A 26,365-nucleotide genomic window follows, 5' to 3' on the forward strand; every position below is an offset into this window, starting at 1 on the left:
TCATGATTTATTGCAGTACTTTTATGGTGCACCAGGGAAGCTTGGCCTTTCCTAGGAGTAGATCTCGTTTTTTTCCAAATGTCTTAAATCAGAAATGACTTCCACTATACCAAAGTCATAATTTTTCATTGGTGAGCCCCTTATGCCAAGGAGTAAATTCAATACGACTGTGGCTGAAGCATCCATGTAAATTTCTGGCACTGACACGAATACTTCTACACGGGTCAGCATTTTGCATTGACACCCCTTATAAAAGAGTACAGGAAATCTTATTACAAGTTACCTCAAATATCAGTTCCAACATTTTGCTATGGATCAACCCCATATGCTAAGAATTAAGTTCATCATGTCGGGGCCTTCGACCAGGTGTGGTGGCCCTTGTTCTGCGTCCCTGCCTCAGGCTATGACTGGGCTAGCGGCTTTCTCAGTTAGACAGTTCGAGTCCCCACAGCCAAAGATGTGTCTTAAATAGAAGCATGTTAGGGCCTGCAGTTTGCCATAGATATAACATCTCCCATCCATGTGCTTTTAGTGCCCTTGTCCATAAGGCAAGAATAACCGCCAGTATGCTAGACCAGCATAACGCACATAGACTTATTCCCACATTCTCACTATATCTCTTGCACCCTTTTGTACATTTCTACTCTGTCACACAGACACAGTCACTCACACTTCCATTTTTCAATCTGCTTTTATTGTGTTAGAAAAGCATGCCCTGCTGCTTCTCCTACACCTGCCTTGCCTTTTATTTAAACTTAATAAAAACATATTCTCTGTACACTATTCAAAAACAAAAATATATTGCCACGTCAATGTTTGTTACACTTCTGATGTGAATGAAAAGTGCATTTCCTTTAAATAGCTGTACGGGGCTTATATTTTGGGTTCACGTGTGTATCAAGCAGGTACAGTATTGGAAATGAACTAATCCACATTCTAACATGTAAGATCACAGCATCCAACTGATCTTATGAAATTGACTTCTTCAGTAGCCATTGATATTATCCAGTAACACTTTGTAGGTTGGGCCTCAAAAGTCCAAAAATGAAATGCAAGAAAAAAAGAAAACCTATATGTCTCGGAATGAAGCATTGCGGTGAATGGAAAGTCAGGGATAGCTGAAGGTGTTGCACAATCCTCAATCCAGCACCATTCCCACAGGCTCAGCCCTAGTCTCCCTCCTTGTGCCATCCCACATTCTCAGTTCACTGTCCCCTCTTGCACCATCCCTGTTACAGATGGAATTAAGTAGGCATCTAGTACTACAGAAAGAGCTAATTTGGTGCAAGTGTAGGGTGAAAGTGTGCCGATCTGAGTGTCTGGTGAGCTGCATGAATGCAATGGGAGAGGAGGGCCTATGTGAATGTCAAGTGAGAAGAGTGCATGCATAGTGAGTGAGAGTGAGTGAGTGCAAGGTGGTATGGGCGTATAAATTCAATGTGAGTGCTGACCTTGTGTGTGTAGCATTGTGAGCGGCAAAAGTGCAGGGTGATCTGTGAGAGTGACCGAGTGCATGGTAAGAGGAGTTATTGCAGAGCGAGTTGTATGTCTCTATGGGTTGCAGCAGACTATTGTCTCTGTGTGCAGGCAGGATGAACAGATTGCCTGTATGAATGCAGGCTGAGAGGTTTGTCCGTGTAAGTGCAGGGTGAGAGGAGGAAGTGCAGGGTGACTAGTGTGACTCCAGGGTGAGTGCTGTGCTTGTTTGTGTGGCGTGAGTGCTGTGCCCTTGTGAGTGAAGGGTGAGCTTTGCGAGTGACCGTGCCTATGTGAGTGCACAGTGAACGATGTGACACTGAGAGTAGGGTAAGAGGAGTGACTGTAGGGAGAGTGATGGGACATGAGTTTGGGTACGGGTGAAAGAGCAGAGATGGGGAAATTAAGGCACAGTAAGCAATGTGCTTTTTTAAGTGAGATTGCAGAGTGAGCAGTGAGTGAAGTGTCACATGAGTGCAGGGTGAGTAGTGTGCTTATGGGACCGTAGGGTAAGTGGAGGGAGACTGGCATGACTTCATGGCAAAGGGCATGAGTGCTGTGTGGTCGCTATGAATGCAGAGTGAACGGTGTGCTCTTTTGAGCGCAGGGTAAGAGGAGAATGAACCGTGTGAGTGCTGGGTAACGCCGTGAATACAGTGAGTGTAGGGTGAGTGGTGAAAGTGACAAGTGAGTGCAGTGTCATGTGCGTGCAGGATGTGCGGGTAGAAGGGTGAATGGCGTGAGTGTATGGTGAGCAGTGAGAGTGCATTGTGATCGCTATGAGGGAAGGGTGAGCAGTGAGAATGAGTTGGTTGTCTCAGTACAGAATATATTTCCAGACACCTGGAGTAGCTCAGCATTGTATTGACGACTGACATAGGGTTTTGGCCCTTTTAGCAATAGAAGCACTGCACGCCTACTTCTGCTTGCATTTACGTTTTGTTTATCCATGTTCTATTTCAACTTCTACCATCCAGAACATAACTGAGTTTGATTAAGGCCCTCCGTGTGCCAGCACTGTGAAGGCCGGACTTTTTCATGCACTACGTTTTTTTTTAACTGGGTTACACATGTCTCTGGACACATTTGCACCTTTTCCTCAGTATTATAAGGGGAGTGTACTTTGGAACGCTCCAGTACCACTGATGTAATAGCTGAAAAACTGGATTTACGTCTGTCCTGTTCTGGGCATTTTTTAAAGGTCACCTAGCTGACGAAACCTATTGCCTTTGAAAGGCACAATGCAGCAGACTAAGACATGATCCATCCTTGGCTGGATTGAAATTTGAACATTGATTGAAAAAGGTTAGAAATCTGTAAAAAAAAAAAAAGCCATGATGAGGCAATTCAGGCCCACCAGGTGCATTAGAACCTTCAGCGTCGTATTGAAATATCAACCCCTCCTTAGAAGCACCGTAGTGGACAGTTGTGGAATGCAAAATGATATTCAAAATCATCTGCATAAATGGATGTGCTACGTGCATTAACAACAAATCTGGGCTTAGCCAGGATCTGACAGCAGAATTTCTAAATGCTAAACTAGGATGCTCTGGATGTGAGATGTATTGCCATGAGGTAACGGTTGTTTTCGGTGTTTAGAGTACAGCCATATTTACTGCTGGTCAGAAAACTCCTGAAAATGTATCAATGTGCAGCAAGCAAATCATGTTGGTTTAGGGTTGTGGCCCCCTCATACTGGATGAAGAGTCAAGTGCCTTCAGACCCGAGGACACAGTGTTCTCACTATTCTGGTTCCCTCAGAAACCCTATTAGATCATGCCATGTCATAATAGTTTATTCCGAAAATATTCGTTCAAAATACAAAAAAAGTTACTTAAACCATACAACAGTTTCTGTAAAAATACAACAATTAAACTAGATGTGATGATCGCTCTGTTTTTTAATATGCTTCAAGAACACTGAGTTGTAATCCACAGAATGTTCACATGCAAAATGGCAGTACCACACGTGGATCAGCACACCATTGGGGAAAATGTATACTGCTCACACCAGCCCTTGTAAACTTAATAACAGACTCAATAAATTACTTTAGACTGATCAGTCACCTGAAGAGTAGCAAAATCAACATTTTTCACGTGTTCTACCTAAAACGGGAAGCACCCATTATTTTCTGGCATGACGACACCCATGGCACAGGAATATACAGTGCAATACTGACTTAGAGCAGCTCCCCAGAGCACTGCTTTTGTTGTTAACTCTTCTTTCCAGTTTTGTTGCATAGCTAGCCAGATGCAAAGTGCCAATCTTGCATTTCCCAAACAAGCAAACTGGAGCCGTTACAAAATCCTTATAAAATCCTTATAACTTTCACAACCCCATAAAATTGTAATTGGCGATGGACACATTATGAAAGTCCAATTTGATGTGCTTTACAGTCACATATTGTGTCTCTGTCCTGATTTGGTCCTCAGCACAATTTTCCTAGGGCATTCTCCACGCTTTTTAGGTCTACCTCTTTAAACAACTCTATATATTTAGAAGCATTAAAATCACCCGTTATAAATAGAAATTATGTAATGGGTATTTTTGATCTGGCACAAATTCAGCAGTACCTCAGAATCTCCCATTACCCTGCACCTTTGTGTTGTAAACATTAACCAAGCACAATCTCAATCTCTTACCTCTCAAAGTGTTTAAGAGGAAATGTTGTAAATTCCTAGTTCCAATTACTATTTCCTTCGGAAAGCCTGTTAGTTTATCATTTTTTAACCGAGTTTTATATAGCGGGAACTTTGCCCGAATCGGACATCAGAGCGCTTTACATAGCACCAGTTGCATTACATGAGGACACATTCCTTTTTGTTAGGCACCGGGAAATTAAGTGATTTGCCCAGAATCACAGGATGTTCAACGTCCTTGCCGAAACTCGAACTCCGTTCCCCAGCGCCAACCTGCATTAGCAGTTCACCAAAGGATTGCCTTTTACTATGAATTTTAGGTTTAAAGTATTTTATTAGAGTTTCTGCAACAAGAAAAAACAGTAATACGTACAAGGAACACAGTCATCATGATAGTATACTGCAAAGACTCTCCCCAAGAACGCCATCAGTATCCGGAGGGGACTAGCCAAGCGATTGCAGAGCCCCAACAAGAGCGTGAGCGGCATGATGTACCCATTCCAAAACCAGAACACCCCCCCCAACTCCCACCCCTCCCCACCCCAACTCCCCCCCACCCCCCCGTGCCTGAGCAATTGTCCAGCAATACCCTCACTTCCAAAAAAGGAACCCCGCGCCCACCCCTCCTCCCCCCCCCCACCAATTAGGAAATCGGGGTGGTCAGCCGTAGCAGTCTGAGATAACGTGGACAGGTGATCTCTTTGAACTCTGATTGCAATAGGACACCAAAAGGCTGCCACAGGTCATCAAATCTATCTACCTCCCCTGCCACCGTGAGGGACATCTTCTCCATCCCCGAACATGCCACAACCTGTGTAACCAACCCGTGATTGTGGGAAGCGTGGTGGTACGCCAATATATAAGGATGTTCTGGATCGCCGACCCCAGAGCGATCGCTATTTGTCTGCCCCTCCTAGATCGCAGTGGGTACATCAGGCCATTGGGCAACCCTAGCAAAACATAGGCGGGAAGGCGTGGCAATTCTATGTCAAAGCACCGGTCTATTTCATCCAGGACCTCCCGCCAATACGGACCCAGCAACGGACAATCCCATAAAATGTGCGAGAGTGTTCCCGTCTGCCCACATTCGCGCCAGCAGGTGTCCTGTATGTGATGGTTCATGTCGTGCAGCCTCTGAGGCGTGTAGTACCAGTACGTGGACACCTTCGTAAAAGTCTCCGTGAACCCAGTGTGGTAGGCCGAGTGCCGCGCTCGGTATGAAATGTCGTCCCATTCCTTGTGACTCAGCGTCCTCCCCAGCTCCCGCTCCCAGCGCGCCCTCCCGGGACTGTAAAGGTGATGGGGGGGGGGGGGTTGTAGGAGCCGGTAAAGATCCGAGACGAGCTTGGCGTCTGAGGAGCGCGTCGCAAGCCACAGCTCGTATGGGGTGAGTTTCCGATCAGCCAGATCTCGTACCTGCGGCTGTAACGCCCAGTGGCGAACCTGCATGTAGCGCATACGCTCCGTCTCGGGTAAGCGGTATTCCCTGCGCAAGTCAGCGAACGACACAGCACCCTCCGGGCTATAAATATGAACCAATGCACAGCACCTGGCTGCTTGCCAGAGCGAAAACGCTCCAGGTTCTGTTCCGGGCCGGAAGTCAGGATTTCCCGCCAAGGGAGTAAGCGGCGACGGGAAGGTGGTAAGTTCATGTCGAGTACACACGGCATCCCAAACACGGAGCGTGGCCTGCGTGACAAAGGACGCATACAGATTGGGGGGTCTGTGATTCCTGCGAAGGAAGGGTATCTCCTGCAGAGTCCTGCCCGCCACCGCCTGATCCTGAAACAGCCAGTGTCTGTCCGATTCCCATTTGCTCCATTCAACCAAGTATCGCAACTGCGCCGCCTGGTAGTACTTGTGTAAGTCCGGGATGCCGAGGCCCCCGGACTCGGGTGCCAGTGTGGAGAGGGCCCTACGGAGTCTAGGTTTACGACCCTGCCAAACAAAGCGAGCGATGTCAGCCTGAGTCTGTCGTATCCATCCCTTCGGTGGCTGTAAAGGCAAAGCACGGAACAGATACAGCACCTGCGGCAGGAGAGTCATTTTCACTGCAGCGATGCGTCCCAACAGCGATAGCGTACCTTTGCTCCACCGGAGCAACTCTTCTTTCAGTTTGGTCCCTAAGGCCGCATAGTTAGCCGTAACCATGGCAGGCAGGGATGGTGCCAGCAGTACCCCCAGGTATGGGATCAGATCTCTAGACCATTGCATGGGGAAGCGGCTCTGCAGCTCCAACCTGGTAGCCGAGGCGAGCGAGATGTCAAGGGCCGCAGATTTCTTCATGTTCATTTTGAACCCCGCCACAGCCGCAAAAGCGTCCAACTCTGCGAGGCAGGCAGGGAGCGCTTCCTTCGGGTTGTCGAGCATAAAGATCACGTCATCCGCATAGAGACTGATAGTGTGGATGTAGCCGCCCATCTTGACACCTGTCACTTCTGGGTTACTTCTGATCCTCTGGGCAAAAGGCTCCATGTATAGAGCGAAGAGCAGTGGGGACAGGGGGCACCCCTGTCTAGTTCCCCGTTCAATCGCGAATTGGCCCGAATTGCAACCATTGACCCTCACCGTCGCAGTAGGAGACTTGTAACAATTAAGTATTAGGGTGCGAAACTTTTCGCCCAACCCCAGCTTGCAGAGAACCTTCTCAAGGTAGGGCCAATGCACACGATCGAACGCCTTTTCCGCGTCCACCGAAAGCAGCATATGCTCCCCGGGGATCCGAGAGGTCTTCTCCAAAACGTGGACCACCCTTTTGGTGTTGTCCACTGTCTGCCGGCCCGGGACAAACCCGGCCTGATCCGGATCCACTAACCCCGGCAGATGAGGCGCCAAACGTGCAGCCAGGATCCCGGTGTAAAGCTTGAGGTCTACATTGAGCAGCGAGATCGGCCTATAGGATGCACATTCGGTGCGGGACTTTCCCGGTTTGGGAATAACCGACACCATCGCCCTTAGGAGATCCGGGGGGATGGCCCCAGACTCCGCAAAGGAGTTAAAGAGTCGCGTCAGCAACGGGGCTAGCTCCGGGCAGAATGTTTTGTAGAAGAGTGGAGTATAACCGTCGGGCCCCGGGGCCTTCCCATGTTTGAGTCGAGAGATAGCCCCAATCACTTCCTCTGGGCGGATATCCCGGTCCAGGTATTCTGCCTGTTCCGGTGTGAGTACCGGGAGGTCGACCGATGTGAGGTAATCAGCCTCGGCCGAGGCCGATGGGGGCTCGCCAGCGTAGAGGTCCGCATAATATCGGCGGAAGCCTTCCGCTATCTGGTCGTCCTCCGTGACCAACCCACCTCCGGGGACGGACAGGCCCTCGACCTTCTGGCGCTGGTGTCGTACTCGCAGTTTATTCGCCAGCAACCGGCCGCAGCGGTCACCGCCAGTATAGTATGCGTGCTTCAGGCGCAGCGCTGCATATTCCGCCCTGTCCATATCCAGCGCGGAAAGAAGCTTCCGCGCCGCCTTGAGCTGCCTCCAGACTCTGGGGGCCCCTGTCCTCTGGTGTACCTGTTCTAGCTCCCGAACAGTACCAGTAAGTTCGTCCCTCTTCCGCTGTCTATCCCTATTCTCCGCCGAGGAGATGGAAATAAACTCTCCCCGCAGCACCGCCTTCAGGGCTGACCACTGCGTCGCCCGGGTGGTATCTTCGTTCTCGTTGAGCTCCCGGAACCCAGCAATCGCGGCCCGAATCTGCGTCAGTACCTCTTTTCTGTGTAACAGGGTGTCCCGGAGGCGCCAGACCCCGCGTCGCGGGGATATCGGCGGCAACTGGAAGCATCCCGACACCGGAGCATGGTCCGACAACGTGAGGACCCCTATGTCAGACGCGGTCGCTAGTGCAGCCAACGGCCCTGTCACCAGGAGGTAGTCCAGTCTGGCGTAAGTCCTATGTGCGTGGGAGTAATAAGAATAGGCCCTCGAAGCGGGGTGTAAGCGTCTCCAAAGATCGTGCATGTCCAGGTCCCCTAAGTGTGAGGCACTAAGCTGTGAGATTTCCCCAGTCTGTGGATGGCGCTGCGCGGATCTGTCTAAAGATGAATTGAAGATCATATTCAGGTCACCACCAATGAGTATATGCCTATCTGGGGTAGTCGCAATGTCAGCTAAAGCAGATTGCAAAAACAAGTCCTGGCGATCATTAGTGCTATACACTGAACCCACCGTGAAAAGAAAACCCCCCATCTTAACTCTGTATGCCAGGAGCCTCCCCTTCTGCTCCGCCACCTTGTGCAGTACCTCCCCTCTGAACTTCCCAGACACTAAGATAGCAACCCCCGCCGTTTTAGTAGTCCCAGAGGAAAAGAGCTGAACCGGGAACTTCGGGGACCGCAACCTGGGACAGTCTCGGGCCAGAAGATGCGTTTCTTGTAAAAGGCAGATATCCGCCTGGGTGCTCTCAAGAAGGGATGGTATCGCCCTGCGCTTGACCGGGTTATTCAACCCCTTCACATTAAGGGTAACGATCTTCAGGGCCATGAGTAGACAAAGGAGAAACAGCGGTAATGGGGCCTGGAGACACGGGAAACGCACCACCAGGCGGGGGGTCGGAGCGGGGCAAGCGCAGGAGCGAGCCACGGTGAAATAACAAAAGGGGCGGTGACATGTGAACCTGAAGTAGCAGGGGCCCAGGGCGAATACAATACAGGGTCAGCACGACATCTCCCCCTCTCTCCTAGGGCAGGAAGAACACAGCAACAACAGCACCCTGAAACCAGAGGGGCAGCCCAGCACGCCATCAGAATCCCCTCCCGAACAGATACCTCCCCACTCAAGAAAGGCAGCAGGAGGGCACAAAAAGCACAGCATAAGACAAATGAGGCACATCCCGAACCCCAAACCCTCCCCACCCCAACACCCCAAACAACCCTCAAACACCCCAACACCCCATCCCTCCATCTCTCCTCCCGACCCCTACACAGATCCCCTCCCTCTCTCCCCAACAACAACCCTAACGGTGTGAAAAACCTCATTGTCCAAGTCCAGCCCCTAACGGGCAAGTCTGTGGTAAAGTGTCCGAGTGGACGTCCAGCCACCATCCCTGCCCCCCCAGAGCCCCCCACCCCCCCCGGAACCCTCAAACCTGCAGTGCCAGTAAAGCCAAGACGATCTCCCCCCGGATGAAGCTCAAGCCGTCACGGCCACGTCACTGGGCGACGTGGAGCCGGATACTTCCCGTATGGCGCTGTCCATTTCCGCTCTGATCGTAGGAGAGTCCGGTCGAGAAGGCTGAGGCGTGGTCCGGCGCCGTCGGACCGTCTGCCAGCCCCCTCTAGAAGCGCGGCGGCGTGGCGTCGGGACATCCTCATCAGTAGCGGTGATTCCCAGCACCCCACACGTGTCCTGAAGGGATCTCATTTGGTGCAGTGTCCCGTTCCAGCGAAAAATAAGCCTGAAGGGGTGACCCCAGGAGTATTGCGTGTCATGCTCTCTCAGAAAGTCCGTAGCAATTTTGAAGGACTTGCGTTTCTGCAACGTAATCGTGGACAGATCATGAAACAACGCAATCTGGTGACCCCTGAAGCTCAGCGGTTGTTTCTGACGGGCTTCACGGAGGATTCGCTCCTTCAGAGGGAAATCCGGGAGAAAGGCCAAGATATCTGGGGGTGGCGCCGAGGCCCTGCGCGGGAGGCCAACTCTATGCGCCCTGTCAATCCTCACCGGAAAGTCACCCGCTTCGCCCAGGATATTCCGGAACAGGTCTCGTAGGTAGGCCGTTACGTCCTCCCCCTCCTCTTTGGACGGAACACCCCTGACCCTAATGTTGTTGCGCCTGGACCGATTCTCAAGATCCTCGGCATGGGCCTGTAGGTCGATCTGTTGGTCCCGAAGGCGCAGCACTTCCTGTTGCAGGTGCGTGATCTCATCGTCTCTGGATTGATTAGCTTCCTCCATGGCGACGACCCTCTCTCCAAGCGAATCAACTTCCCTTCTCACTTCTCGGACCTCGCCAGCCACCTCCTGTTTCAAGGTCTGAAAGTCCTCCCTGAGGGTGCTGAACAATGACTCCAGGAAAGACCTGGTGACCGGGGGTTCACCCCCCTCTGCCCCACGAGATCCGGACGAGGGGCTCGGTGCTGGCTGGGATCTGTCCTGCCTCGTGGCACCTCTGCCCAACATCTCGGGCAAGGTACGCTCTCCCTTCTTGCCTCCCCTGTTACCTGACATCGCAGAGGCAGCCGATCGTCGTAGGGAAAGAAGGCTGGGGTCTCGTAGCAAGTCGGTCCACCGCAACCCCGGGGCTTACAGGCAGGCCCCAGCGCCCCCCGGCAGACTGGGCAAGAGGCGAGCACGATCAGCACTCCACTGCACCACTCCCCCAACGTGCTCCTGCTGCTCTGTAGAGGGTCTTCCCCTTGCCTGCAGGCCCCCGGCCGCTTCGCCACACCACCGCCACCGTCCGGACTGGCACCGCTGCTCCGTGAGATGCAACGCCCGGCGGGTCACTCTCCGTCCAACATCCACCAACCAACCAGGCTTCCGTCCGGCCCCGGCACAACACTCGGGCCCAGCAAGGCCACCGGGAAGCAAAGGTCGACCGCACCAGCCCGTGGGGCGCCGGCCCGGTAGCGGCAGGACCGCCGAAGTTCGGTGGGGCCCTCTGCGCGCAGCCTATAGAAGTGGCACACCGATCACAGGCAGGCAAAGGCAAAGGCGTCTCTCCTGGGCCCTACCCGGGCCACCCCCGAGCCGGGGTCCGCAGAGGCAGCTCGTCTGCGTCACTGGTCTACAGTCCTTAGGCCCTGGGTTCCTCAAATCCCAGGGGTCGTGTCGCTCTCCACCTCGAGTCCTCCCCAACCAGGGGCGGAGGGCGCCGCACCGCCGTGTCCTTCTACCCCTCCGCCAGGGGACACCAGCGCCGCTGGGGGGGACGCGACCGGGGCCTCGCCGGTCAGTGGGCCCGGGGACACACCACCACACCCCAGGACAATCTCACCATTCACGGGTCTGCCAGGCGATCCAAGGCGCCTCTTCCAGGCCCCACCTGGGCCACTCCAGAGCCTGGGTACTCAGAGGAAGTCCGCCGGCGTCTTCGGCCTGCTAGGCCTCCAGGCCCCGTAAATCCCCGGGGTCGCGTAGCGCTCTACCCCGACTCCACTCCCAGCCAGGTGCGGAGGGCGCCGCTCCGCCGCGGCCGTCCACCCCCTCGCCAGGGGGTACCAGTGCTGCCAGGGGGGACTCGACCGGGCCCCGGATGGGCAGCGGGCCCGGGAACTCTCCACCGCTGCAAGGCGCCGTGGGCAGCCGCTTCACGTCCGCACGGCCTCGTGCGAGCCACAGCGCCCGCTCGTCTCAGGGGCCAGCACAGCGTGGCGTCTATCTCCGCGACAGCGCTTCCGGGGGCACCAAAACCGCACACAGCCACCTCCGCTCCTTCCTCCGCCAGATCTGGGGGAGATCAGCGGCGCGAGATGGGTCAGAGGGCCCGGGGACTCAGGAGCTCACGGAAGGAGCGACCAGTCAGCCCGCCATCTTGGCCACGCCCTACTATGAATTTTAGACGGACTACAAGTGGCAAAGTTTTTGTCTGTCAGTGCTGTCCAAAACCCATATTTCTTCAAAACAACATATGTTTTACTCACTAAAGGGACTTGAAAGGTGCACGAGATTGAGCCAGACTTCACATCCCCATAACACACATTCTAATACATAAGTGTCTGCTTGTGATATTTGTTTATCAGAAGTGGAAACTGTTGAATCTACTTTTGTGTGGCCCTTAAGCTGTCAATACAACGGACATAATCACAGTGGTTAGCACTTTATGTACTAAGACCCAAAATCTATTGTCCTGATGCCGCTCAAAGACTTTAACAATATTTGCCTCTGCATGGCTGCGTTGAACATTTGAGTTCTCTGAAACCTCTCATCTATGACCTAGAGTAAGGAGTCCTTCCACTAAGCTATCATTTTTCAGGTTACCGTAATCATATGGCATGGGCTTTAAAATGTTTCCCTACAATGCTTCCCCTGACAGTAAGGCCACTGGATATAATCGATGAGCTTAGTTTATCTCAAAGCCAATGAAAAACGTTATTTTTAAGGGAATGCAGTGTTTTTAAATACAATGTTTTTAGAGTTATTACCTAAGCAAGGAAGTCCTATAAATACACAGTTTGCTGAAAAGCATTTTAAATTATAGAACCACTACTGAATCGCCTATTTGCTTCCTGTGCATTCTTTGAATATGACGTCACTGTGGGCGTTGGCCACTCAGAATCAGTCCTTTCTTTGGCATGGTGTGCTTTGTCTCCAAATTATGCTTAACATTTACCTTGGTAATCACAGATGGATAATGCCTCGCTTGAATAACAACTTGTACTAGAAACAGTTGCTGTTTTTCTCTCCCTATTCACATCAACTCAGCTCATCAGCAGTAGTTTGTCTATTTTAGTCATTGTACTTCTCCTTTTGTAATGAAACATCAAGTGTCAGCTCTGTAATTACCACTTGTGGAACCCTTTTCTACTAACCGATTAGAAGGCTTGTTAACTCCATAATACTGCCTGAAGAATCCAGAAAATCCACTTAAGTGACATGAAATTACAGTCAAAGAAGATAGCTGAAGTGGTAGGAACTTCATCTATCTCTAGTGCACTGAGCCAAGCAATGAGATCCTACAAGGTACATGCTGTATCATTGCATGTTTTTTATTAGGTTCAGAGAAGTGGTTGTAGGCTCAACAGTGTTGTCCACAGTGTGAAGTCAGCAAGTTATTACCCGCAAAAAAAATGTTTTCTGTACCATTCTTCTTTTACATTCTATTTCACTTTTCTTATCCTGTTGTGTGCTAGTGAAACATTGTGAATTTAATGAGGAGTCAATTTTTCTTAATTAGCGTAGGTGCCTCTATAAAAAAAAAAGGGTGATTTCTCATTCACCATAGGCTGGTTTATGCGACCCACCTAGGATTCTAATGTTTTTGCTTTTTTTCTTGCTAATATCCTGCCACTATTGGGGACCATAACCGCATTATTTGAGGGTGTGAATAATGTTCTAAGTCGTGTGTAATACAAAAAAACACGTAGTAGAAAACACTGCAGTGTTTAAACTTGTTGCAATTAAGTCCTAAAATGATAAAAACGATCCTAGACCAGTAGGACAGAGCAGCACAGAGTCCAGATATTTAGTAGGACAGAGCAGCACAGAGTCCAGATATTTAAAAAAAAAAAGGAAGGGATGGATTATCAACTCTCCCTGAAAGCCCGCTTAGTCAAAGGAGGTTTATTACTAAACCTTGTAGGCTCTCAACAATTAGTTTTTAAGAACATTTGGCAGGTATTAACCGCAGTCCACCCCTTGTCAGGGAACTTATTTCTCATGGGCGCTGCTATGCCACCCCTGTGATACAAGCACCCAGTGTGCGTTTTCTCTATTATGCCCACTTATTAATAACTACAGGCCTCCTAAACATATCCACTCGGTCTCTCTCTTCCAACCAGGATTTGGATTAAATGTGTAGAATTTTGAACTTTAATTCATTTGTCATTTGAACTATATTGTGCAGATCTTCTGAAAGTGTTTCCATTAACTTGGTGAACAAGTTATGATGGACATGTTCTGAAGTGACCTCAAGGGAACATGTTGGAGTTAGATTACACGGAAATACATTTTAGGTCTGTGATACGTAAGGGTTTTTGGTGTGCTATGGTGTGGCAACATAGCGTAAAGCTATATCCCATCCCATAGCACTCCAAACCGCCTTCTGCATCACAGACATAATCGCTTCAATCGTGCCCTCAAAATTACTTTTGATTTGGTCGTATATATGCAGTGCAGAATTCACCCTATCGGGTAGTCAAGTGCTACAGCACAGACTTAATCCTGTTGGCTAGTGGAGAGCTTTATACATGAGCTGTTCACATGGCACATGAAAGTGTTCGTAAAAACAATATGAATAAATAGATAGCCTATTATATGATTATGGGTATTCATTTACAGTAGCTTTACATATGGGAAAGTTTACAAACTTACTTTGTACGTTATATACGTTGTCAACATTTACAAGTTAAAAAGAAAATCTGCAGCGTTAGTTGCATATGTTTTCCTGAGATACCATTTGTATTCTTTGTTGCTTTTTTTGTGAGGCTTTGAATGTAGGCTGCCATTTGACGGGAGATGAACTAAGAACATTTTGAGTTCTTTCCTGATGGTTGACAATAAGGGTGCCAAACTCTGGTTTTGAGGGGGTTGGGCCCAGGCAGAGGGTGGATGTGAGAAGATGAATATGACTGTCAGTTCATGTTAACTCAGACAGGCGAATTGGGCTACATGAGAGATTTATATCCGGCAGAGTTGTGTATTTGAGAGGGCGGAGTGAAGGGTTGCCTCAAGAAAATTGGAGGGTGCAAAACGAAATAGGACTTGTGCCCCGAGACTGAGTCTACCAGAATCCAGCCCCTTGGTGCATGTGTGTTTTACCAGTGCCCAAGCCACAGGTTTTGTGCATTTTGTGTTGAATACTTACATGATCAGTTTAATAGGTGTTGGTGGTGCAGACACTGCCAGACAGGGAATTTTACTAGTAGGTTGGCTAGTTTCCGTATGTGCATGGTTTGGTAATTGATGCATAGAATATGTGCTTGCATTGTAGGGTGTGGTGAGGGTAGGGAGGAGGCAATGAAAGTTTTTTTGTAGGTGTGATGTGGTCAAATTGCTTTCTCCAGTGCTTAGGCGGTTCGGGCAGCTTTGAACGGTGTTAATGTGGTGTTAGGAGGCCAGTAAACATTGCATACCTTTATCAATGTGACAAGGGATCAGGGTTTCAATTGTCGGGTGAAAATGTGTGCCAGGAGAACCAGTTTCATTAAATGTAGAAAGATAGTCTGATACCAGGCAAAATTACTTTCAATATGTCTTTCCGTAGTCTTTGAAGGGGAGCCTTGTGAAACCCACAGATCTTTCTGTGAAGGTTAGGTAGGAGATAAACTTCAGCTTTAGACACTTGATAGACTGTGGTAGTATAAATTAATTATTTATTTGCTTCAGCGTTATCTACGAGTACTACTGTTTGCGGGAAAGAGGCATGCCATAAGAGAACTGTTGTAGAGAGACCCATGCCTGCAGAGTGAATTTGAGTAGTATCTTGTGACAAAGTGTCGAAGTACATTGCTGGCCAAAGAGGATCAGGTTGCAGCGGGCCACCTTTGTCTGCTATTGAAGAGTGTCATGAATGACTTGTAAAGTTGTGATCTCGGTACAGACATTTTGCTCTTCTGAAAATGTTTGACAGCTGTTAGTCTCTGTCGGAGGAACATGAACTCTTAAAAAGGGTATGATTTGTACAATCATGCAGAATAAAGTTAGACTGGAGAACTCCCAGAGGATACATTAAAGGAGCAAGCTCCAATTATGAACAAACATGTAAGAACTTAAAACTGTATAGTCTGAAAGTGCGGAGGAATATTGAGTAATATGACCGATATTGAACTACCTCAGTGATGTACACGTAACAGTGGGGGGAGGGGGAGTGGCATTTGATGTAGGCATTTAAATATCTCAAGGACTGAAGTACTTGGATGAAGGCAAGTTTATTTGAACCAAGAAGTGTATCGAGAAGATGCCTCAAAAAAGGATTTTATTAAAAGAACAGTGGTAGTCTTACATTTGCATGGAGTGGCCTTCCAGCATTGTTAGTGAAGGCTAAAGCATCAACAGTGTTCTTGCGGTCTCAGCACCGATACAGAGGGGTGGGTAATCTTACTGAGAGAATGAAGGTTGAGCTGGAGATTGAGAATGGTGTGTCTTGTTTCAGTAGGCAGGTGAAAGAGTAGGCATTGTGTTTCTGTCATCAGTGTCTTGAGTTTGAATATATTCAGTGTATCTGTACTCCAGTTGTATTGAATGGTCTGGGAAAAGCCATTTTGCATGCTGTGATTGAAGGGTTTAGGTTTTTTTGAGGGAGGAGCCACACATATATTATGACAGTCCTTGATTGGATTTTTAACTTTATTTTTCCTCTTTGTCCAGGAACTGACTGACCTGCAGAGGGACCCTCCTGCGCAATGCTCTGCTGGTCCAGTGGGCGATGACCGTAAGTAACTTTGAGCCAGCTGCTGTCTTCTATTTCCACAATAACAATGTGTTAAGTGCATATTTTTTCTCACTCATGTTTCAGACCTCTCAGTCCCTATGTCCTTTGACCCTTGCTTTATTAAAAACCTGAGATACACAGTTCTCTCGTTATTATGCAACTGTTGTTTTTCCATTGTGTTCATGCTTCCTTCTTTTTTCTTTATATCTACTCTTTTGAGACACTTACAGCCTGCTCGCCACCCATTCTTTACACAGAACCTGAATTGTGGATTTCTGGTCCAACTTAAACCTGCATGGCTCTTCCCCTGCTTTTTTAGGTCTCGGCCTGAGATCGCATCCGAAGGATGCGTCAGGCTGGAGACTTATAGCTATCTGACACCGGGGAATGAGGGATACAAAACTGTCACGCGCTTCTGCCGGCCTGGATTCAGCTGCTTGCACGCGCACCAACATTCACGCATGCGCAAAGGCACATCGACTCGCTCACACACACACCCCCTATCCCACAGTCACACACACGCACTCCAAGACACATACACACACACGCACGCACACACGCGCACACACACATACACAGGCCGCCCCCGCCCGCCCGTACATGCTCTCCCGCCCGCCCTCCCGGCCGCCCTCCCGCCCGCCCTCCCGGCCGCCCTCCCGGCCGCCCGCCCGGCCGCCCTCCCGGCCGCCCGCCCTCCCGCCCTCCCGCCCGCCCTCCCGCCCTCCCGGCCGCCCGCCCTCCCGCCCGCAGCAGCAGCTCAGCAACGCACTCACCGGCTCTCCTCAGCTGCAGGACTCGTCTTCCCTCGTTAGGCACCGGGGCGCAGGGTAGGCTCCTGCCTGCTCCGGTGGTCCCAACACGGCTCCAATCGCGGCTCTTCCGTGGGAGGCGGGGTAGGCTCCCGCCCTCCTACTTCCTGTTTCCGGGTGTCGCGCCGGCCTGCCTGACTTCCTGGTCGCAGGCCGGCAGAGTAACGAGGATGTTTTGCGGTATGTGTTTATTTATTTAATTATGCATTTTTATATAGCGCAGACTTTACCCGAAGGCGGTATTTATTTTTTTATGTATTTATGCATTTTTATATAGCGCGGACTTTACCCGAAGGCGGTATTTCTTTATTCATGTCTTTATGCATTTTTATATAGCGCGGACTTTACCCGAAGGCGGTAATGCTTGCCTTTAAATACTGCATAAATAATTTTAACAACAAATACTTTATATGTAGCTTTTTATGTACATAAGAAAACTATAGCATAAATAATTTTAACAACAAATACTTTATATGTAGCTTTTTATGTACATAAGAAAACTATAGCATAAAGCAAAAAACATTGCCATTTACAATAATAATAGCTCAAACTTAAATAATGCGAGACCTATTGCATTGCAAATGCTTGTCTTTTATGTTGGTCAGGCTGCATAATTCATTCCCGAGTTGTAGCAAATCCTGGTTCCCTGATGACTTGACCCTTGTTTTCTAAATCGGGTTTGTGGTGGGTGGCACTGTCCTTCTTGCCATGAAACATCTTCTGAAGCATATCTGGGAAGTGTTCCCCTTCCTATAAGACTGGTAGATTGTGTGCTTTCACATCCAGAGAGAATTCATGCTGACCACCGACTCATCTGGCATTTAGAGCGGCTGCATGATCACTGAATTGTTAATCAGTCTATTACAACACCTTAACCCCTTCGACGCTCATGACGAACTCAGCTCGTCATGAGTTACGCCTGTCGTACGCTCATGACGAGCTGAGCTAGTCATGAACCGCGGGTTTTCGCAAAACTCAGCGCACAGCGGGAAAACCCGCAGCGCGCATGGAGTTAATACCATTTTATTAAGATTGTTCAGTTTCGTGTCACTCAAATGTAATTTACAAATGCATAATCTTGCGTGCACCCTTGTCCATATACCTTATTTCAAATGTTTTTCTATTAGTGTCAGCAAAATTAAGCAAAGAGGCTGGAAACAATAAGATCACCTCAAAACCTTCCAGTACAAGGGGGGAAAACACATTTTCAAATTTCCTCTAAACTAATGCTTTGATATTGGCTCAGTCAGCTGTGAACCTGGTCCCTGTAGTAACAGAAGTAAAGAAATAAAGAAGAGTACAAATAGACATGGCTCAAATACAGCACAACATGAAAGGAAAACAATCGACAGCTTGTATCACCAATAACAGTCCTCTCCTTCCTGTAATTGAGAAAGGCTTTGGGGTATCCACTCTGTTCATCTTCTGCTCCATGAGTATAGGTTGTATCATCAAGCACGATGCCCGCGCTCTGAGGAACAGCACTCCTCCGCCTTACTTGTAGACTAGGCCATGGCTGATTGAGGTTGATAAAATTGAAACTGCTTCCCTATGCTCCGACAAGCAGCCAGGCAAGAAACTAGATTCTTTGAGCCCCAAAGAGCACATTTCTCGTTTCCTGCTATAAAATGTTCTTCCTCACTCATGATTTCAGAAATAAAATGAAAACTTGTTTTTTTGGTCAGGTGTCCTAAGAATGGACGTTATATAAATGTGGCCAGTTAATCAATTCCTTATTTTAATCACTCTTATTGGCAATGCCATGAACCCTAGAACGAATTGTCAAATCTTTGTTTATTGCCTAATCTTGGGTCACCATTTGGGCTATCTTGGATAAAACAGTGCTGCTAATATTCTGGAATTCTTTTTTACCCAGATCCCTTATCAGTAAGCTTTGAGCTCTGAGTAGTGTCACCAATACATCAGGAACCCATTTGAACCTCTATATTACACATTTATGTTTGCTCTCAAAATGTCTGGAACCCCATTTGAACCTCTCTATATTAAAAATGTTTGTTTGCCCTCAAGTCTCTGATGTATGGAACAAAAAATATTGAACCTGGCTTCTGTAGCTGCTTGCTGTATGTAGCCTCTCCACTTTGAACTTGCAGTTCACAATAGAGTACGGTCACACTTTTTTAAATTTAAGCTCCTTCTGAACCATTCTAATAAGTGTACCCTGATTTTTTTTTTCTCCTCTAGCTTGACCCGGTCTACTTAGGTCCCTAGTGCTCTCTGCATTCACCGGGTGGGATTTGAATGCCTCAAATTGACACCCCACACCTACTATAGTAGACCTTTTCGACTGAATTCTGTGGGTATTTTCTTGCAAGTTTTAAGTTTAGACATTATCCAGACCTCTCCCGGGGCAGAGACATATGGGGCAGGTCTGGTGCTACAAAAAAGAGCACCCTCTCACAATTCCCTTGGGACTAGACACCTTGGACCAAGGAAGTCACTTTTACCCTGGGCTGCTTTCTGTTTCTTTTTAGGTATCTTGCAGGGTAACTTCCAGCACCTGTTATCTCTTTGAGGATAGCTGATAGGGCCCCTTCCTCTTACCAATCCAGCAGCAAAATCTACTGTTGCTCCGTGGTACAACTACTGATTCTGCTTACAGCAGACTCCCTTAGTGTCCATAGTCAACTTGGGACTCAAACATATGCGCCTCATGCTCAAATATCCTTAGTAAGGTTGCTCCTGTTCGCTTTTCCTAGGTTAAGTGCCAAGCTGGACTGCCATAGGTGCCACCATCTTACCTGTCAGAGGAGAGGGAAATCACTGAGCGAAATCATTACCTAGGCAACACTCTGAACCCATGTATCGGAAAGAAAGACATTAGTTAGTTTCCTTACCTTCGAATAACCCCCAGGCATCAGACTGGATCTGGAAAGTTTTCGTCGGCAGTACCCTTGCGCGTCGGTAGGCGTCGTCTGCGACTCTGTGTCCGTCGTCTGTGTCGTGATCGCCGGGATGACGTCACCGGAGTACTTAGACGCTGCCCTCGCACGCTGACGTCCGTTCTGTTCTTCTTTTTTCCGCGCCTGCAAGCGCAGATCCGGGAAGAGCGTACCCGTAGGCATTTTTTGACTAACCTTTGGACATTTTTTGTCTATCTTTTTTGAGTCGATAGACTCCTGGTGCCGGTGTCTCTACTGTTTAGGGGCCGATTACGATGACAAGTCGTGCCCCGACTGCCGGGCCTTGACGTCGAAGGCTAGGCAGGAGCATTCCCGTAAACTGCTCGAGATCCGTCAGTCGGCTCCGCACCGCTCGAGGTCCCGGTCGAGGAGGAGGTCAATGGACCGGTCGCCGAGCCGGATTCATCACCGTTTGTCGGGATCCAAGTCCTCGCACTCCTGTAAGTTAAGGCATGAGAAAAAGAAGTTGAAGAAACACCATCGTTCTTTGACCTCCCCTCGCGCGACTCGGCCGAGGGTTCAGGTGGCGCTGCCCGCACCGCTTTCGCAGAGCCCGTGCAGTTGCATCCAGCCTCACACCCTCCGGTCCCTGGGCTCAATGCGACTCTGGAGCAGATTCGAGACTTCCTCGTGGCCATGAGGACTATCTTTCTGCCGTTTGGGCCCTGCCCGGCGCCGTTGGGCCCCGCGGGTCCGACTGGGGGTCCTAACCCTGTGTTGCCGGTGGCTTCGGCGCCGCCAGTGGCTTCGGTGACTTTGGTCCCGGCGCCACAGGACCCCGTGGGATTCAGGCCTAGATCCCGGTCGACGCGTGTTGACCTCACAACTCCTCCGCAGGCGCCGACCCCCTCTGAGCCACCACCAGCACCGTCCTCTGACGACGCCCGCCCCGGTTTCATGCCGGGCCCGGCGCCGTCTCCGATGGCGACTGGTGAGTTGTTCACCTACGCCCCAGCTCTGTCACTTCTGCCTGTTTATCAGGACACAGATGAAGGGGAGGACTGGGAGGGTATGAGGTCCCTCTGGCACAGCAGTGCCAGTTAAGTCAGGACTGGGCAGATGAGCTAGGGGAGGCCAGTGGTCCAGACACTTCGTCTGACTCTAATTTTCTCTCTCCTCCTTCCGTGGCTACGGAGAAGGGAGCTACTTATGCTGTGGTGCTGCTCAAGGCGGTCAAGGCCTTGGGCCTTGAGCTCCCTGCAGCGGCGGTGAGGACTAACCTCCTCACTGAGGTCCTTCAACCGCCAGTAAGCTCTTCGGAGCCTCTGCTGCAGTTTAATGAGTCCCTCACTGACGTTCTGATGGGCACTTGGTCCAAGCCCACCACAGTCACTCCTGTGGATCGGAACGTGGCCCGGCGCCACTGCCGAGCTCCGGGCGACCCCTGCTTTCTGTCCACCCACCCCACCCCTGAGAGTCTGGTTATCTAGGCCTCCCACGTCCCAAACCGCCTTCCCGACCGCACCATCGGACCGTGAATCCAAAAGGCTGGAACAGTTTGGCAAGAAACTGTTTTCCTCCCTCGGTCTAGGGTTGCAAAGCATTAATACCGCATGCTTTTTGGACCGTTACACCCACTCTCTGTGGGATAGGGTGGCAGAGGTGCTGCCCCAGTGTCCGGAGGAGGCCAGGGCACGGCTCGCCCAAGCTCTTGCTGAGGGGCAGGATGCAGCACGGTACTCCATCCGATGTGGACTTGACACCACGGACTCGCTGGGTAGAGCGATGGCAATGACTGTGACGATTCGTCGTCACGCCTGGCTGACGTCTACACATTTTTCAGGGGATGCCCAGAGCACTTATATACCAAATTGGATGAAGAGGTCTAGAACGTGTGGTAACACAAGAAGACTACAAAAGAGTGGATACTAGAGTAATAGTTGGCCGAGATATTCCCATCAAACCACCCTAATTTGGCGGAGTTTCATCATATGGGATCTTTGTAGTAACACCCGACTCTACCGCCCAAACCATCAGCTGATGGTGCGGGAGTGGATGTAGATCTTACACTCGTGCCAAACTTATACTCATAGAGTGGTGATGAAAGTGTCTGTGCAGTGCTGTGGTGAAAGAATGTTAAAATTAGCGACTCAGACAAGAGCACATTTAATAAAGAAAGTCCGAGTGTTAAAGTTAAAAACACGCCAGGTAGTTGGAGCTAAAGACTACACTATGGCGCTGTGCAGGTGGTCAACATGTTTCAGCCCTATAGACGTGTCGTCAGGCTTTCGTCAGGACCAAAGATTTAAAGCTACTGCCACAAAAAGTGAATTATAACAAAGTGAAGTGAGAACATAAATAAAATGCAATCAGCTACCATGAACTTGGAGCCCCAATGTCCATGGTAGTCTCGGACGCCTGAGAGAGGTACCGACGGACAGAGCGGGGCCTCATATTCCCGAGCGGTTGCCGGGTGAGGTGAGGTCCACTTCCTTGCAAAGCTTGGATTGTGAAAGGAAAATATCTTCTACATATGGACATTGGGGCTCCAAGTTCATGGTAGCTGATTGCATTTTATTTATGTTCTCACTTCACTTTGTTATAATTCACTTTTTGTGGCAGTAGCTTTAAATCTTTGGTCCTGACGAAAGCCTGACGACACGTCTATAGGGCTGAAACATGTTGACCACCTGCACAGCGCCATAGTGTAGTCTTTAGCTCCAACTACCTGGCGTGTTTTTAACTTTAACACTCGGACTTTCTTTATTAAATGTGCTCTTGTCTGAGTCGCTAATTTTAACATTCTTTCACCACAGCACTGCACAGACACTTTCATCACCACTCTATGAGTATAAGTTTGGCACGAGTGTAAGATCTACATCCACTCCCGCACCATCAGCTGATGGTTTGGGCGGTAGAGTCGGGTGTTACTACAAAGATCCCATATGATGAAACTCCGCCAAATTAGGGTGGTTTGATGGGAATATCTCGGCCAACTATTACTCTAGTATCCACTCTTTTGTAGTCTTCTTGTGTTACCACACGTTCTAGACCTCTTCATCCAATTTGGTATATAAATGACTGTTGTTGGAGATGGGATGATAGGTCTTTAAATATATCTCCTCTGACCCTTCTCAAATTTTGTAGTTTTTTTATGTCCAGAGCACTCTCATGGACATGCCTTTTTCATGGCCGTCGCCTCTTTGGCGACAAAGCAGATAGTGTGCTGGAGCGCTTTAAGGACTCCAGTGCTATGGCCAAGTCCTTGGGCCTGTCGGTCCAGCACCAGCAAAATTCTGCTTTTCTCTCCTTTTGTGGCAAGGACCGGGCACCCCTGCACGTTGGTCCAGCCACAGGCTGCAGAACCAACCTCGCCGTGGATATGCATTCCGCCGTGGTGGAGCAGGGGGAGAGAGAGCTGGTTAGTCCATATCCGCTCCCGCAGTATCTGCCTCAAAGCCTTCCTAGTCTGAGCTTTCAGGCTCATTCCACGCCAGTGGGAGGCAGAGTTCACCATCACCTGCTCCGCTGGCGTACCATCACTTCGGACAGGTGGGTGCTGCAAATCGTCTGAAGGGGCTACTCCCTCCCCTTTGAGGCGACCCTTCCAGCCATGCCACCGCAGTACCGCATGTCAGGGGATCACTTGCAACTTCTACAGGAGGAAGTTACGGCCCTCTAGGCCAAAGGGGCCATCGAGCCCGTTCCTGGCCCAGAAGTAGGACTGGGTTGTTATTCCCACTACTTTCTGGTTCCCAAGTATGGCAAAGGGGACCTACGCCCTATCTTGGACCTCAGGAGCGTCAACGGCTTCCTCCGGAAGAAGTTCAAGATGCTGACGTTAGCTCAGGTTTTGGCTACCCTGGAGACTGGATGGTAGCGTTGGACTTGCAGAACGCTTATTTCCACATTCCCGTCCTGCCGGCCCACCAGCGTTACCTGTGGTTCACAGTGGGCCACGAGCACTTTCAGTTTACCGTGCTCCCCTTCAGCCTCACCAGTGCCCCTCGGTTGTTCTCGAAAGTGATGGCGGTGGTCGCAGCTCATCTGGGCTGATCAGGGGTTCCAGTCTTCCCCTATCTTAACGACTGGTTGTTGAAGGCGGCTCGTCCCAAACAGTCGTCTCCCACCTCCAGACTACGGCCGACCTCCTGCACTCGCCTGGGTTCTCCATCAACGTGCGAAGTCACACCTGAGTCCCTCCCAGAAGCTCCTCTTCATCGGAGCGGTTCTGGACTTGGCGCAGTTTCGGGTTTATCCTCCCGAGCAGTGGGTTTGGGATATTCAGGCTCTGATTCCGATCTTTCAGCCTTTATCCCGAGTTTCGATCAGGATGGTCCTAAGGATGCTGGGTCTGATGGTCTCCTGCATCCTGCTGGTACATCACGCCAGGTGGCGGATGTGGGAACTGCAGTGGGACCTCAAGTTCCAGTGGGCGCAACATCAGGGCAACCTGTCCGACCACGTCCTGATCTCGGAGGGCACTGCGAGACAGTTGCTGTGGTGGCTCACGGACCGCGATTGGGTCAGTGGCAGATCCCTCTCCCTTCCGCAACCGGAGCACACAGAGGTGATGGATGCGTCCCTCCTGGGATGTGGGGGCCACATGGGAGAGGCAGAGAACAGAGGCCTCTAGTCTCCGGCGGAGTCCCGGCTCCATATCATCCTTCTGGAGCTGCGGGCTATCCGACTTGCACTGAAGGCATTCCTTCCCTCTGTCCGGGAAGTGTAGTGCAGGTGTTCACGGACAACACCACCGCCATGAGGTATTGCAACAAACAGGGCGAGGAGGGGTCGTGGACCCTTTGTCAGGAGCGTCTTTGCCTCTGGACATGGCTGGAACATCAGGGCATCTGCCAGAAGAGCGAGTGAGCTCCAGGCTCTTTATTCTAAGCCTCCTTTCCTCTCAGTCCATCCGGACAAAGTTGTTCTGTAGACTCGTCCTTCTTTTCTACCCAAGGTGTTTACTGCCTTTCACGTTGGCCAGACCATTACCGTGCCCACCTTCTTTCCACCTCCGCATCGTTAGGAAGAGAGGCTCCACTGCCTGGACCCAAAACGTGCGCTCTCCTTTTACCTGAACCGCACACAACAGTTCCGGGTGGACGGCCAACTTTTTGTTGGCTACGTAGGCGCGAAGAAGGGACCGGCGGTGCACAAACGGACCATCTCTCGGTGGGTCGTTTTGTGCATCAATGTCTGTTATTCCTTGGCTAAAAAGGATCCTCCTGAGGGGCTGCGCACCCATTCCACTAGGGCCAAGGCGGCTACTACTGCCCTGGGAGGGGGAGTCCCTTTACAGGACATTTGTCAAGCAGCTACGTGGGCCTCGCTGTACACGTTTGCCAAGCACTACTGCCTCGACCGCCAAGTCCGGAGGGATGGCTTCTTTGGCCGTTCGGTTCTCCAGGACTTCCTGGTGTGATCTTGGTTCGCAGACCCACCACCAGGGTTGGTAATGCTGGGGTATCTATTCTAAGGCAAGGAATCTAACACTAACCTGTTTCTTTCAGATGCACAAGTTACTTACCTTCGGTAACGATACATCTGTAAGAAACCTTAGTTGGATTCCTTACCGCCCCACCCATCCTCCCCGTTCTGCGAACCGGTATCTAGGGTTAAGGTCATCCCTTTCAGGGCCCTAGTTTCATGGCACCAGTGTCTGTTTCTTGCATGGCTTTGCGTTCCTGGCGCGGAAAGCTATGTACAGAACTGACGTCCGCGCTCGAAGGTGGCGTCTTAGTAATCCAGCGACGTTGTCCCGACGACTGACACGGAGCTGCAGACGACTCCTACCGACGCGCAGGGGTACTGCTGACGAAAACTTTCTGGATCCAGTCTGACGCCTGGGGATTATTCAAAGGTAAGGAATCTAACTAACTAATGTTTCTTACAGATATATCGTTACCGAAGGTAAGTAACTTGTGCGTTCATCCATTTATTGAGGCACTATCCCTGGAGTATTTGGTCTGGTAATTTCATCATTTGATAACTTTATTTCGGTCATAGACCATAAAAGTGCAGATAAAATACATACATGCGCTAAGATAAAATGCATAAATAGTTAAGAGCATTAAGTTAAAAAATTATTAAACAGCAAGTTATCAAAGAAGAAAAGAGGTAGCGATCAACAAAGTTTATCACAGTTAATCAGGGTTGACCTTCTGCGCCACATACCATGTAGGAAGCGGGAAACCGAAAACACAAAAAGGGGGGAGGTGCCATGTCTTAAGATTCTACAGGCTTGTGCACATTGTTTAAGTCCCAAATTTCTGCACAGTGGTGCCAACTAGCATCTCCGTGTTTTGCTATATGCTGGGCAGAAAAACAAAACATGGACAATGTCTTCTTTACTGCTTTTACAGGCTGGGCAGATTCCATCTTCTCGTCCGGCCCATGAACAAGTCAATGCCCCAATAGGCAGACAGCCATGTCTTAATTGAGTGCACAATTTTCTTGCTAGTGGAGGCTGTATTAGATCTAAAAATTCCTCCCTCTTGGGTGCGAGTTTTACCTGCAGAAATTCTATAGTCAGCCTGCCCATGGTTGTCG

At 49.9% G+C, this 26,365-nt stretch overlaps 1 protein-coding gene across 1 annotated transcript in view; it reads left to right on the plus strand.

The window, feature by feature from the left end:
* Window positions 1-26,365, plus strand: part of UBE2D4 (ubiquitin conjugating enzyme E2 D4) — a 309,227-nt gene that overhangs the window by 61,210 nt on the left and 221,652 nt on the right. Inside the window, 1 exon segment of the mRNA XM_078666739.1 lies at window positions 16,080-16,143. Coding sequence (XP_078522865.1) covers window positions 16,080-16,143 — 64 coding nt within the window.

The sequence above is a fragment of the Lissotriton helveticus genome, chromosome 11 (assembly GCF_964261635.1).
Source record: "Lissotriton helveticus chromosome 11, aLisHel1.1, whole genome shotgun sequence".
Taxonomy (NCBI): domain Eukaryota; kingdom Metazoa; phylum Chordata; class Amphibia; order Caudata; family Salamandridae; genus Lissotriton; species Lissotriton helveticus.